General features: G+C 42.9%; 1 protein-coding gene across 1 annotated transcript in view; it reads left to right on the top strand.

The window, feature by feature from the left end:
- The first annotated feature begins 7,506 nt into the window (after positions 1-7,506).
- Positions 7,507-14,653, top strand: part of adamts16 (ADAM metallopeptidase with thrombospondin type 1 motif, 16) — a 49,687-nt gene continuing 42,540 nt past the window's right edge. Inside the window, exons 1-3 of the mRNA XM_076737715.1 lie at positions 7,507-7,596; positions 7,743-7,824; positions 10,610-10,962. Of these exons, the coding sequence (XP_076593830.1) occupies positions 7,507-7,596; positions 7,743-7,824; positions 10,610-10,962 (525 nt within the window). The remainder of the gene's footprint in view (positions 7,597-7,742; positions 7,825-10,609; positions 10,963-14,653) is intronic.

Below are 14,653 nucleotides of genomic sequence, written 5' to 3'. Positions count from 1 at the left end.
CATTACTAAAAGAACAAAGCAGGCCTGTAAGAGGGAAGGCGGAGGGTTCCTGCAACCACACAAGGCATTCCCTTCAATCATGGCGGAAAATTTGCTGTGGATGGGAGTTCAAAAATACAGGCTTAGCATCCAGGTGGAGGATAATTTCATTGTCAATTAGGCCAGTGCGCCACCAAGCAAAACCTCTGTGCACATGCAGTATATGTGCATGTGTAAAAGTGTGAGGAAACAGCCATATTCTCCACCAGTACTCTTATATTTTAGTCCTGAGCTTTTGCTAATTGCACAGGAGTTTGTGGAAAAATACAACTTCGCGTTCGCTCGGGCAATCTGCTTTTGCATCATGCAGAATGTGTGTGTGTGTGTGTGTGTGTGTGTGTGTGTGTATTCATGGGTGGTCTGTGAGATTTCCATACTCTGATTATCCTGGGGGGTGAGGCCAGTTGTTGGTTTGGTGACTGGTGCTGAATTAAAGTTTGTCAGCATTACATGCCAACAAAGGAAATTTTAATCCATATCAGCAAGTTCACTCGGTGCAGCTTTGAAAAGTGCTGCTGTGATGCCACTCATTCGTTAAAAATCCATGGTGAACCAATACTGCTACTGAGATAAGGTGAGACACAAGTGTAAGCCAGCACAATGCTGGGAGCATCAGAAATGTGATTTACTGGTCAATTTCATGACCCCTCATGGGGAACTAACTTCTGCCAGACTTGAGTGGTAGCACTGAATAAATGCCACTGTTGTGTAGGTGTTTTCTTTCAACCACTTGTCAAAGAACATCATCCACTGTGCTATACTGACCAGGCTATTTCATTTGAAAACTTAGTCCTCTACCCTTTTCATACTTTGGCTGCCCCACATTGGTCCCTGGAATTTCCAGGGGTTGAGAGGAAGTTACTGTGGTAGGAGCCCACAAGCTCTCCACGTCTTCTATATTACGGTTGCAAGTCTTTCAGCAAAGTTTCTCTGGGAGGTAAATCAAGTGGGAAGCAGTAGCAGGAGTGCAGCAAATGTCACTGATAAACCTCTTGCAACAAATTTCATTGCATTATCTACAGTATAGAAACTCGTTCACTGACAGGTTTTGTGAATTCTATTTGACTCAGGAAGACGTTGGCAGTATGACCATCCACACATAGTCTACAGCTAAATGAGGACTGTTGTTCTTTTCCCTCATCTTATTGCCAGCAGGTCCAGTTCCACTCCACACTATGGACACTGGTGGGTTGTGTGGGTCAGAGACTCTTGGCCAGACATCAGTTTCCCACAGGGTGAAACCCCGCCACCAGTTTGCAGACATGCAAATGTTTGAGGGCCGAGAGAAAAACACTTTCCTATGGGTCTGGCAGTGTAGAATAGAGCTACTGTACAGTAGAAGGTAAGACTGGCAGCACCACTGACACTGGCATTACTTGTATTCTAGATCTGTGCAAAATTCAAGCAAAGTTTGTGGAGATGAAGGTTTTAAATGCAAATGACTGAAGATGCTCTGTGTAAGGTTATTGTTATATATTGTTACATATAAGTATGATTAAAAAATCGTCCAATCAGACTATCTGGAATCTCTGATAAAAGTTTTACAGTCTCTCTCCTGGCCAAGATGAAGACTGTTATTATAACAGGGCTGCTTACACAATACAGAGGTGGTGAACTTTAGCAGGCTCTCACCCCTGCAGAGTGTCATAAGACTAGCCACTTTGTTTTTAGGTTTCACCCCTCCAGAGATGCTCTTTCTGCCCCAGTGATCACATACAGCTGACTACCAATAATTAGCGCAATTCTTCAGCCTTTCATTTCCATCTCGGGCTCTCAAACCCAGAGAGAGAGAGAGGTGTTGTCAGCAAGTAGCTAATATTTCCTCTTTAACTTTCATGAAATGGGGCGTCTTTTTAAAAGAAAAGCAGTGAAACCAAAGAATCTGTGTATGTAAGTTGCAGTTAGGAGTTTCGGTGGCGGATCTCTTAAAATAAAAGTAAAATACAGCATAATTATCCTAATTACTGACAAGGAGGAATCTGTGACCTAAATCATTAACTCTGCTAGCATTGCAATTAAAGAATTTCATGCACTCAAAGCGTAACCAGTGTTTTGATAGGACACTTGTTGCCGAAAATAATATGCAACTGATTGGATTAATAACCTAAACCACTTCTTGGACAGCAATATATCAACATGATGATTGCCACTATAAATCAGATTAATCAGGAATATGTCAGCTTCACCCAGGATTGTTTCCCAATGTGAACTATCACTGCTCACATGATCAAACAGGGTCAGAACAAGACCTCCCACGCTGCAACACTTGTCGGGCCAACTGATGTAGAGCACTGACATCAGCACAATAACTTCACTAATCGGTGGTTATTATGAAGACTAATGCTTGGGTCGCTCAGCCATGTCCAATACATTATCTAGTTCAGTGGAAGCTATCTGAAAGGGAGGGGCGACGCAGTGCAGTAACATATTCCAAGTGCAACTTTCCACTGGAGTGACGGTGAACCGACAGAACCAAATTGTGCCAAATAACTGAATCTATCAAGCCTCCATGATTTCACCGATGGCTGCTGTGTCACAAATAGAACAGGCCTAAGTCATATGTGGTTCAGGGTAATGCATCAACAGTAATATTCTTTCCAGGGACTTTAAATCATCTTATTTAGTACTTAAAAGAGGCAGATAATGTGACAATGTTATGTGCATGAACGTTTTTGTTTTTGTAATTTTAAGGAAAACTATTATCACCATTTACACATTCACAAATTTCTCTAAAATCTGGAAACATTGTTGTCGCACCAGATGAATGCCAATTTCAAGGTAGCCTGAATTTTTTTCTTGGATTGTATGTGTACTTACACTTGGCCAACTTGTCCTGTCCTTTGTCCCTTTACACATTTGACTTTGTGTTAATGTTCATAAGCAGTTACCCCTTATCCAGTTCAGCTGTAGTTGGACATGTCGAAAACAAACCATGTGCAGCACATTGCTTTGCTTGGACAATGCAGATGGCAGCACAAACTGTCTGTCCTTCTGTATGTCCCTGGCCTGCTCTTCTTTCCACTTCTCTGTTTCTACCTTCCTCATCAGTGGAGTTCATACGTGCCTCTCCTTCCATACATATACTGTTCATATGGAAAGGTATCTTCTCTGCTAATGTCATGTAAAACATTGTGAAAACATTAGTCCATGTTCCCTTGTCCAACTCAAACAAATAGGACCAGGATAACTTAAATTATTCCCAAATCATGTTTCAAATGCACTGTTATTTAATTGTAACCTTATACATTGTTATTGAACCTGTACCAAGTTGGTGATTGTTTTCCCATATGGCATGGTGCATTCTAAGTTTACATTAGTTTTAATTTAAAATAAAATAAATATTAGTCTCTTAAAATATAATGTAAAATAGATAAATGGATAACTGGGAATAGGTCCAGCAATGGCTAAAAGCCAGACTTCAGCACCATCTGCAAATATTTAGGGGAAACAGTTGTTTCACCCTGAGCTGATACATCCAAGGTGTACGTGTTACACTCGATAAGGTCAGGACAGTAACAGTAAAGGCATCAGTATTCTTCAACTGCAGTACCGAATTTCTGCAAAGCCTGACTAAACCTTCAATCATCAAACTAGCTGGCAACTACCATCTCCCCCTGCTCCACGCTCACCTTCATCTTCCTCTCCCACCTCCCTTCACTCTTGCTCCCTGTCAGCTCCCATCAGCCTCCCCTCTGTGATGCTCAGAGAGGAATTTTACAGCTGCTGTCAGCTTACTATACACACACACACACACACACACACACACACACGGACCAAAACACACAAGCAAGACATGCATGTACATACAGGTTCACAATCACACTAACGCACAAAGACACACATGCGCATTAATCACAGCAGAGAGCATTCGCACAAATGCACAAATGCTGACTGCAAGCATACACACACGCACACACATGTTGCCTTGAAGGCGGTTTTTGAACAGCTAATTAAATGAGACCACTGGGTGAAAACTACCTGGAGAGATTAAAACAGAAAGAAACTTTAAGATGCTCATTGTAACACCTGAAGGAATAGCTTGACATTTCAGGAAATATGCTTATTTGGTTTCTTGCTGAAAGTTAGATGAGAAGATCCACACACTCATATCTTTATGGTAAATATGAAGTTACTGCCAGCAGCTGGCAAACTTAGCTTAGCATTAAGATGACAAACAAGGGGAAACAGCTCTGTCCAAAGATGACAAAATCCAACTCTAAAGCTCATTAATTAACAGGGTGTTCAATGGCTACAAAAAGTGAAGTGTAAACAGCAATTTGCCATTTTACAAGGGGTATGTATGTCAAACTATTTCTGGTTGCCAGGCAACCAGTGGACACTTCAGGAATTGTCGTTCTTACACTTCAACAGAGCCGGGCTCGCCGGTTCCCCCTGTTTCCAGTCTTTGTGCAAAGCTAAGTTACCCAGCTGCTTGGTGACTAAGCTTCATGTTTAGCATAGATAAAAACGAATGGTATCAATACTCTCATTGAATTCTCAGCAAGAAAACAAATGTTTTCCCCAAAATGTTGAACATTTCCATCGAAAAATCCCATTCCTCTAGCTACAGCAGCCAGAAACTTGCACAAAGTTTTAAAATGTTGCAGATGTCTGTGAAAAAAGCTAATTGTTTTTTATGAATTCATTTCAGTGGATCTATCTCCTCTTGTACTGAGCAATAAACCAGCCTGAATGTTTGCAGCTTGTCTCATGTAAACTGATGCACTGTGGGCCACTGTGTGAGACTACATGCCTCAGTGTGTGTGGAAATACATGAGAAGGAATGAGCTCCCTTTATGTGCCAGCTCTTTGTCTTTGTGCATCCCCAGATGATATTGAAGACAGGCAGTCAGACAAACAGGAGGGCTAAAAGAGAGACAGGCAGGCAGACAAACAAGCAGTCAGACAGGCAGGCAGACTGAGAGGCATACAGGAGCTCAGAGGTTCAAAGGTCAATTCCCTCACAGCAGCCGGCTCAGTTCAGACTACAGGGAGTTTCTTTATGCTCAACTTCTTCAAACAATACAGCGTCCTCTCTCTATTTCTCAATGTGCTGTACCTGCATGCCCCCCCCCCCCACAATGAAGCACGCTGCTATCTGACTATTCCATAGTCTGACAACACAATACTGTCAGACTGTTCCAAAGTTCAAAGCACTGGAAACTTTCCAATCAGCTGTGTGCATTTGCATTTGCTAAACAAATACAAAGATTTGAGTCGCACAGAAATGTGCAAGCAGCGTGTTTTCATTCACATGATAACAGCCACACTGGTGCCGAGTGAGTATTGTATTGCAGTGTGTGAACACATGTGTGCAAGTAAGGGGTGTGTGTGTGTGTGTATTAATGTAGGAGGAGGAGGGGCGATATAACTTCAGCAGCAGCTGACACTGTAAAGATCTCCTGAGCCTCCAAACATATGGTAGGAATTGTCGTCATGATGGCATTGTATCATTGATTAAATCCAGAATTGGCAAAACTCAGGCAGAAATCTGGAAGTAAGTTTTGTATATGTATCAGTTTTATAGGCTTAGAGCATATTCCTCTCAGGATGACAACGCTCTTACATTTACTTCTGCCCATTTCTTATCTGTGAGGAGTTAGGGGAAAGTTGGTCAGTTGGAGTCGGTACTGCAGTATTGTCTCATTTATTCCCTTCCTGTCTTTCAAAGCAAATAAATCTTTCCTGTGTGTGACAGTATCACTAATCTAACATGACACAGGCCATTTGGAAGATGCATCAAACACATCGCACAAACCCTCAGGACAGAGTGTCTTGGAGTGCTGACGGCCTGTCCCGCTTTTGGGTGCAGCCTCTGTTCCTCAAGCATCCATTGCTCAGTGTAATCTATCATAGAGGTCCTCCCTCATCACTCTCTCCAAAATGCTGCAACATGATACTGGGCGTTTCTTTCCATATCTCAAGCTAAATGGCTATCTGTTACGGTGCTAGACACCTGAACACTGAACATACAGAGTGTGAGCTTTTCGTTCAACCTTCAATCAGTATGGATGTCAATGCTTCTGCAAATATGTTGCTGTTGAATGTCAACAAAATAACAGTTAATTTGTTGAAATGGTGAGATGGTGGTTGGTTAAATGTGTCTCCTGCATGTTTCTGTACACGTATAAAAAATGCATTGCAGACTGACACTGGTGGAGGCTGTAGTCTAAAAAAAAAAAGGATAGACAGACTTCATAGACCAGCTTGCCCACAATCACCCCTGATTCCTTTCACTCTGATATTCTGACTTGGTGCCAAAAAGATCCCACCGTAAACCGTCACACTGATTTCTCCCGCAGCACAGCAGAAAACTCATCTGGTTTTCTTTTGGGGAGGATGAAATGCTCCAGAATATGAAACAAGCGCTCCCGATCCTTTGGCTCCCACACTCCTATGCACTTCCATGAATGATTGTGGGGAGTTTAGAAATGTTGGCACGCTGCCTATCAGTGCAGCTGCAGAATACAGGAGAGATGGGAGAATGACGAGCAGATTAAACGGGGTCAAAGGTTAAATTTCAGACCGTAATCCATCACAAATTACTGATTACCTGCTTCAGGGTGTAATCTCCAGATGACATTTGGGGCTACAAAATCCCCACTGCTGGATTCAAATAAACATTTTCCTTCCCGTGCTTTATACTTTGAAATACCTCTTCATTTAAAAAAGATCTGATGTGGAACAATCATAGCAAACAGTTGTTTTTGCAGTCTCCGTACGGTACATGTGAGGAGGAAATGTAATTACCCCGCAAGCAAACAGAAAACTCTGCTTGCTTCTGTATTCACACTCTGACTGTTCCTCTCACATGCAGCCTCCTGCAACCTGAGAGATGGTTACAATCCCCATCTCTCAGCACAGGTGTCACATGTGATTGGCTACAGGCTGCACTTACCGCCCCCCCTCTCACCCACAACCCCCTCCACAAAAACACACACGCTTCTCAGCAGCCTTATGTTCAGTGCTCCCCCGGCAGGCTCCCCGGGGGAAACCGATTCAGAGTCAGTGCGACTTTCATAGAAGTCTGCCACTGCCAAGACGAGACGCAGCCTATTTAAGACAACCACATGATTTCATTGGGAGTCAAAATGGTCCGCGGGGGTCACCGGGTAGAGAGAGAGAGAGAGTGAGCGTGTGTGTGATAGAGAGAAGGGGGGGCGAGAGAGAGACGCTGGATACTGGTCGGATTGTCTGAGAGGAAAAAAAAAGGAAAATGACTTGCCGGGAGAGAGAGCTTGAGTTCAGGCGATTTGCCGCGTCCGCATACTGCGCTTGGAAATGAATGGAAACCAAAGTGGCACAAGGAAAGAAGCCTGCATGTGAAAGTCGTTGATGCTTCTCTCACCACAAGTCCTGCAGAACTCCGGCTGCTGCTGTTGGACTGCTTCATTGGAGCTCTTGGCCCTGCTGGCAAGTGGCCGTGTGATTTAGGCTTCAGCTTGTGCGTGAAGGTGACCCGCAGAGATGGCTTTCTTGCGGATTTGTGCAGAGTGGAACAACAGGACGCGGTCGTCGCTCCTTTTCCATCTCTTTTGCTTTTTCACACTGAGCGAAGTAAGTCACTTGTATTATCTCTTGCACGCACATGTATGCAGAGCTCATGAAGTTGTCAACACTTCATATGAGTGCTCGCCGTATTTTCCATGATGTTTTTTTTGGAGGATAATGCACAAGTCATATTTACACTCCCTTCCTTACAGAGCGTCCTTTTGATTAATGGTGCTGAACTTCGTCCAGAAGCATCGGAGCTGCTCCGATCTCTTAATTTACCTCAACACACAGGTATGTTAAGTGTTGATCACAAGGTCTTGCAAATTTCATCAGTGTCTTTGCGACTCTGCGTGTGCGTGTTTGTGTGCTTTACTTTATGATCCGCCGCTCTATGCTTTGCTTCTCGGTGAAGTAAGATGAGAAGTCCACTGTATCCCTTAAATTGCATCAAACAGCGCTCACCTGCGCTCTGTAACGCCTCTCTTCACCGCTGGGGGGCGACCTGCACCCTGATACAGAACCATCATGTGTTGCAGCAGTGGATCTAAATATGAGAGTTTCCTTTTGCAATAGATAATTTCACAAGTTACTCTGAAGGAATTACTGATTTGTGGAGCACTTGAACAATAAGCAGCTTATGGGAAAGTATCAATATGCGACATTAATGTAATTACTGACTCGCATAATGTTAAAACCGCTCCCTCACATGAGTGCACTCAGTTTTAGAACTGGGGAGTCACCAAAGCCTCAAATGAGGATGCACTGCTTCTGACTAAAGCTTCTCTGTCAATAGAGTAATTAGTGCAAGGAGTAAATGCGAGACTTTCATCTGTTCTTTGTTTTGTGGATCTAACCCCATGTGGTGTGCTGAGTCAGCAACTGCTTTGACTTTGCATTCTCCTTCTGATCCTTTGATTTTCTGTATTTTTGTATTTATTGTATTTTATTTTTTTAGTTACCACAAAAAGCAGACAAATAAACAAACATCAAAACATCTTTTTCCGGCCACATGTGAAGATGATCTGAAACAGAAGTGAGGGGAAGCCCTCACTTCTGTTTCAGATCATCTCACAGGCAGTGCTTTAACAACTGTTGCTCAGTGTTAATGTGTTTAACATCCATACAGCTATGTTAGAGTGGGTGAGGAAAGGGTTCACATGTTCAGTCTTTTGTTAAGTTTAAGACAAGGCGCCCACCGGTTATCAGTACTAATGGCACTCAGGAGCCACTAAACCAACAAACTACCCACTGCAGGATCTTGTCTCGGTCCATCAGACAAGATATGCGTGTGTGTGTGTGTGTGTGTGTGTGTGTGTGTGTGTGTGTGTGTGTGTGTGTGCACGCACACTCTGCTCCTGCAAACTCTTTGTTTGTATACTGTCAGACATGGGTCACTGCAGCTGGGTTTTGAGTTAAGGCGGAACAAACACAGTTGACTGGGTGTAACTGTGTGCGTTGGGGGTAGCTGGACAAAATGACAAAGACAGAGAGGACCATTTTCTGGTTCTGCCTAAGTGTCTGCACAGAAAATGCTTGAGACTTGAAGCATGTGTTTGCTCTTCGCAGTCCTGTAACTGTGCAGGTAGATCTCGGTTGTAACACTTCAGGCATCAGAGATTTACTTCCTGCTGTGACCCCGCAATCTAAAACATATACAGTCACTGTAGTGCAAGGTGCTTTAAATAAATGCATCCACTAATAAATATATGTCATGTTGTGGGTAGTGGCTATTGGTCAGCCTCAAGATGCACCAAATAGCCAAGTTCAAACCTCAGTTATTCACGCTGCCAGTGATGACACACTGTCTGTCACCCTGCATGTTTCTCCCACTGCCAAAACATGTCTGTCTCTGTGCTATATTTACTTATTATTCAAGCTTGCTAAAGCAGGTCATACGGTATAGTAACTGAGCCTGGCGCTTGTTGACTGTAAGTCCAAGGTTGCTGTTATTTCTGTGCACTATAAGCTGATAAAGTGACCACATATCAGTTTGTCATGGCAAGACTGACCGCCTTTGCAATCGGCCGTCACAACATTGCCACCAAATCACCAATGACACTGTTTTATTTGTTTGCTTGGTGGTTTCTCATAGACCCAAAATGTTTCAAGTGCATAATGTTTCAAGGCTTAGGGTACCAGGCTCTCTACATAACAATAGTTGCTTTGAAATCGAGTGTAATATTTCTCCCAGCAACAGGAAATAATTCACACTTTTAACACATTTTTTGTGGAAACAAGAGACATGATCTCCGAAGCCCTGCAATGTATCCAAAGCGTTAAAGACTGTGACATGCTTCATAGACAGGATGCCCTCCTCTATTAGGTCAGCTCACTCTTACACAGAGGATGGACAGGATCAGATTCTACTGCCATGGTTTCCTCTGGAAAACCAATTACGGTGCAGCTCAAGGACTCAACTACTCTTTTGATTTGACCTTTGGAGGAAAGCCCGTTTCTGTGGCCACAGCACCATTAGACACTCAGCTGATCTAAGAGGCCAGGCCAATGACCTGCCACCATCTCCCTTTATGACCTGCAGTTATCCAGCTTGAGCCGTAGTAAAAACTGTAGTAAAAGACTGGGTCAAACATGATTCACTCTCCGCTGAAGGGCCTGTGTTGGAATTGTCTAAAACCCTTCCTTTTCTTGTAACTCGTTCTTGACCCAGCCAGCAAAACTATATGAGGCAGGTCAAGGAAAATTTACAAAGGAAGGGAAAAGGTTGTAGTTTTTATTCAGTCTGTGATGCAACCAAGGTGGCAGCTGACACAGCATGCAGTATATCACCGTAAATGGTGTTGACAGATCAAATTAGTAAGGAATGACCACAAGGACGGTGTGTTTTATATTTGCCAAGCTGTATCTAGAAAATATAGTCCATGACATCTCACATTGTAGCTGTCTCTCAGCAATGCCTCTCTCTGTTTGCTGCCATGATATTTCTATCAGTGGCTGCTTTCTGTCTCTGCTCTCAATGCATTTAAATTCACACACACATTTGCAACCACCCAGTAATCCCCTCATTTGCTATTTCCCCCCCTTCTTCCCTCCCTCTATCCCTTTATCTCCCCTCCAGAATATGAGATTGTATCTCCCTATGAGGTCAATCACCAAGGTGTTTACGTCTCTCATGAAGTTGCCCACCACCATCACAGACGGCGACGCAGATCCCTGAGCCCAGATGCAGGCTCATCAAACAGCGGCAGCGAAACCGTCCACTTCCGACTGAGCGGCTTGGGGCAGGACTTCCACATGGAGCTGAAGGACGCCTCGGAGAGCCTGATTGCACCTGGCTTCACCATCCAGGTCCTGGGAAAGAATGGCACCAAGAGCCTGAGGGCCTACCACCAGGACGACCTCTGCTTTTACCAGGGGTCGCTGAGGTCAAGGGTCAACTCCTCGGTGGCACTATCCACATGCATGGGGATGGTGAGTCTGGACATGCACAGAGTCGGGTTGCGGGAGGGTTTGGATGAGACAGAGGGAGTAGACAGTTGGACATGGGCTGGTGTGTGTCTGCATCACTGAAAAGGCTCCAGGGTGAGTTAATTTTTATTTCACTTGAATTTTGGCAGCATTTGGAGTGATCTACCAACTGTAATTGCATTCCCTGACCTAGAAGAAATAGTGAGCCTGGGAGCCAAATTTAAGAAATGCGCTTCATCCCGTGACCCCTGATATAAACACAGCATTAGTGTTCTTGTCATGCTGAGTCTGAGAGAGAGAGAGCTCCATGATCCATCTTGGATTTCAACTCAAAGTTTAGCAAACACTGAATTAACACAAAGAGTAAGCATGGAAGAAGTAAATGACTGAAGCATAAATGCTTAACATGTGCTGTAATTTTGTGTTAGAAGGTATTAGACACCAGATGCTGACCAGACACTGAGCTAAAGGAAAGAGTGAGAGGGGAACAAAGTATCAAAGGAGGAGAAAAATGAGATTACAGCCAGCCAGTAAATCTAGATAAAACCACAATTTTTCCTTTGTCCCTTTCTTTGACACAGTCTGATGACTGTGTAAAGCACTCCTTTCAGTATGCTACTGTGAAGCTTCCTTTCACACAGCAATTGAGCCAGTGCATTGTCTGGTCTGGTCAGAGCATTGACTTGTACTTGACTTCCACTGACTTAGAAACCTATTGGCTAAGTTGACAAATCATGCACAGAAGTCTCTTCCCCCAGTGTGTCATACATTAGTTCTAGCTCGTTCCCTGCATATTGCACTTGCCTAAATCAGCTAATGAATCACTAATGAGTGTGAAAGTCAAGTCATGTTTGGCCAGTTAGCCGGGGAAATCCCAAAAACACATGCATGCCGAAATGATGCTTGGTGGTATTTCATCTTATTTAGTGTACTGTTTGACCAGCTTCCATGGCCAACTCATGAACTACAATTCATGGACATACATTTTTATTTAATATGTCATAATCCTGACCAACATCTTTCAGTTCTCAGCTCATGAGCGATAATATTTGCAGATCTAACACACCTGGCACCATTAAGAGGGAAGTGACAGTGTGCAAATTGCAAAGTACAGTATATAGAAAATTTAATTGAACTGAATTGTCTTACAAGAAAGGGTGGGGTGCAACTGGGTAGCAAGCTAACTTGTGCGTAATGTTTATATTACCATGATATACAACATACTGGAAAGTACACAACAACAACTAAATCCAAAACTGAGCAGATTTATAGTTGCTGAAACAGTCAGTTAATAACAGAAGTTCATGGTGTTTCAGTGTTAGCTTGGGTTGAAGTGTGTGAATGTGCTGATGTTTGGGGGTAATTTTAGTTTTGTTTCAGCATTCTTTTCATATTATACATCCCCATTGTCCCAGATAAAAGATATTATACTAAGATGTAGGCTAATATTTCTAAATGCACTAATTGTACTTAGTGCCCCTGGAGTTGTTAGTATTCTGTGGAGAACATTGGCTGAATTTCAGTTTTTGCCTTGGTGGTCCTCCTCTTCTGCTTGGTTATAAAGGAAACATTACTGTGTGAATGACATTAAGTAAGCCTAACTGAAGCAGCTCCACCCCAGTAAGACCCCAAGTGTTAAACTAGCCCTCTTAGGAGTCTGGACTGGAGAACAAAGGGCTTTATGAATACACACTAATCCTCTCAGACTTGAACTCACATACACACATATTCATTTAGAACTCAACAATCACTCGAGACAGAGTACAGCAACTGGGCAGTAGACAGAGAAACTCCTGTAACGTTACTTATGTCCACTTAAATGTGAGTGCATTCTTGCAGTACATAGCTTGAGAGTATTCAAGCTTGTGGTCATATAGGCTTTGCAGGGGAAGGACACAATTTAGTCATTCAAATTTGCTGTCTTTTCACAGTTTTAACCAAACGAATTCCTTAAAAACCACGATGACCACATTTCACTTCAGCGTGGTTTTTCAGTGTTTTTAATCATAATAAATTTCAGGCAAGTCTTTGCTGGTTTTCTGTTTGTATTTTCGTTGTGGAGAACCACCGCTGTGTCTGAGAATTGCCCTCTTAAACTACAGACATAGAATGGCACATCTCCAGGGATGCTTCTTCTGTGTGTGTGTGTGTGTGTGTGTGTGTGTGTGTGCGTGTGTGTGTGTGTGTGTGTGTGTGCATTTCAGACCAGATCCCAATAAAAGATTCAGCCAAAAGGTCCAGGGTTGCAGAGACTGTAAATGTGGTTCTCACGACTGAGGCTGGCTAGGATGCACTGGGTCAGTGCATCAATGAGAATGTGACTTTTTCTGATGTGAATTAGGGAACTGTTATATCAGCAGACAAAGGTATTTAGACTCCTGGGGAAAGCTAAAGATAGTCAGCATTTTTCAAGGAATGCCAAAATGTCTCTTATCATGCACCGAACTTCATATCTTTACCAATATACACATTTTCAGGACGTGACATAAATTCTGAATATAAGCTGTGCTGTGGATGTATTTGTGTGTGTGGCATGCACTCATATATGCCATGTTTTGTGTGGCCCATATGGTAACAAATCTCACTTGGCCATGTGAGAGCTCATAGGAGACCTTGCACTTTGGTCAGGTTCCTATTTGGCAGGACACAGGTAAATATTGACTAGAGTAAACCTAATCAATAGCTGTATCAGTGAGAGCACCTGGCCTCCAACTGCAGCATGAGGCCTCTCCTTGGCAGTGTTAAAATATGGGAGAGAGAAGAAGTCAGAGTAATGATGATAGAATGCATCATCAGGAAAATCTTGGTTTTAGTTTTTTGTTTTTTTTTTCAGTAATACAGATTTTCTTGTATATTTCTGCATGTTTTCTGTTGAGTCTCTTGTCACCATTGTTGGTGTACATTAGGTTTTTTCACTGGTTGCTGAAAAAATTGTATGACTCTCATACTTAAAAATGTTTTTCATTTGTATTTTTTTGACATAAAGATGTAAAGCTATGTAGCCAACCTGCTTTAATAGTGACTTACACTGTGTGTAAGTCAGGGTTTTCTCAAGCTGACTGATGGATGCAAAGAGAAAGACAGAGCAAAGATCAGAGTGACAGAGAGACGAGATGCAGAAATGCAGGTTAAAGGCATCATTGTTCACTCCCTGGCATTTTAAAGCGCTGAAACCCCCTTGTAAGGAGTGTTACATTGTAAAGATTATGTATAAGTTGCCTTTTCATCTCCCCTCCTCTGGCAGCCCATATAGTGGTTAGCCCCGCTTTGATGACAGTAGGGAGTTCAGCCATAAAAATCTCATACTTACAAGCAAGGAATTGGTGGAATCGAAGAAGCGGGCCAATCCCACTCACTCTGTTCACTTGCCAAAGTTTGAGAATCAGCACAGTGACACACATGTGGAAGAGGAGATCATAAAGCAGGTCCTCCTCTGTGTCGACTTTATGCTGCAGCGTAATCCTCTTTAGTCTGGCTTTTATGGGGGTGAAGGAGTTGAGGGGTGACTTGAATGCCATGGAGGTATTGCACTCTGACACCATGAATCATTTTTTTCCCCTACATATGAAATCTTGTGTGAGTTTTAGCCACGCTAGCAATGGCTCTGGAAAACCCTTATTTAATCAGTGGAAAACCAGTTGAGAGCAAAGTTCTTACTCACAAACACATGAAAACTACAAAGTCAAAAGAAGTT

This window comes from Chaetodon auriga, chromosome 8 (genome assembly GCF_051107435.1).
Source record: "Chaetodon auriga isolate fChaAug3 chromosome 8, fChaAug3.hap1, whole genome shotgun sequence".
NCBI classification, from domain to species: Eukaryota; Metazoa; Chordata; class Actinopteri; order Chaetodontiformes; family Chaetodontidae; genus Chaetodon; species Chaetodon auriga.
Note: the sequence above shows the minus strand (reverse complement) of the source record. Positions and strands in the feature narration are given on the sequence as shown.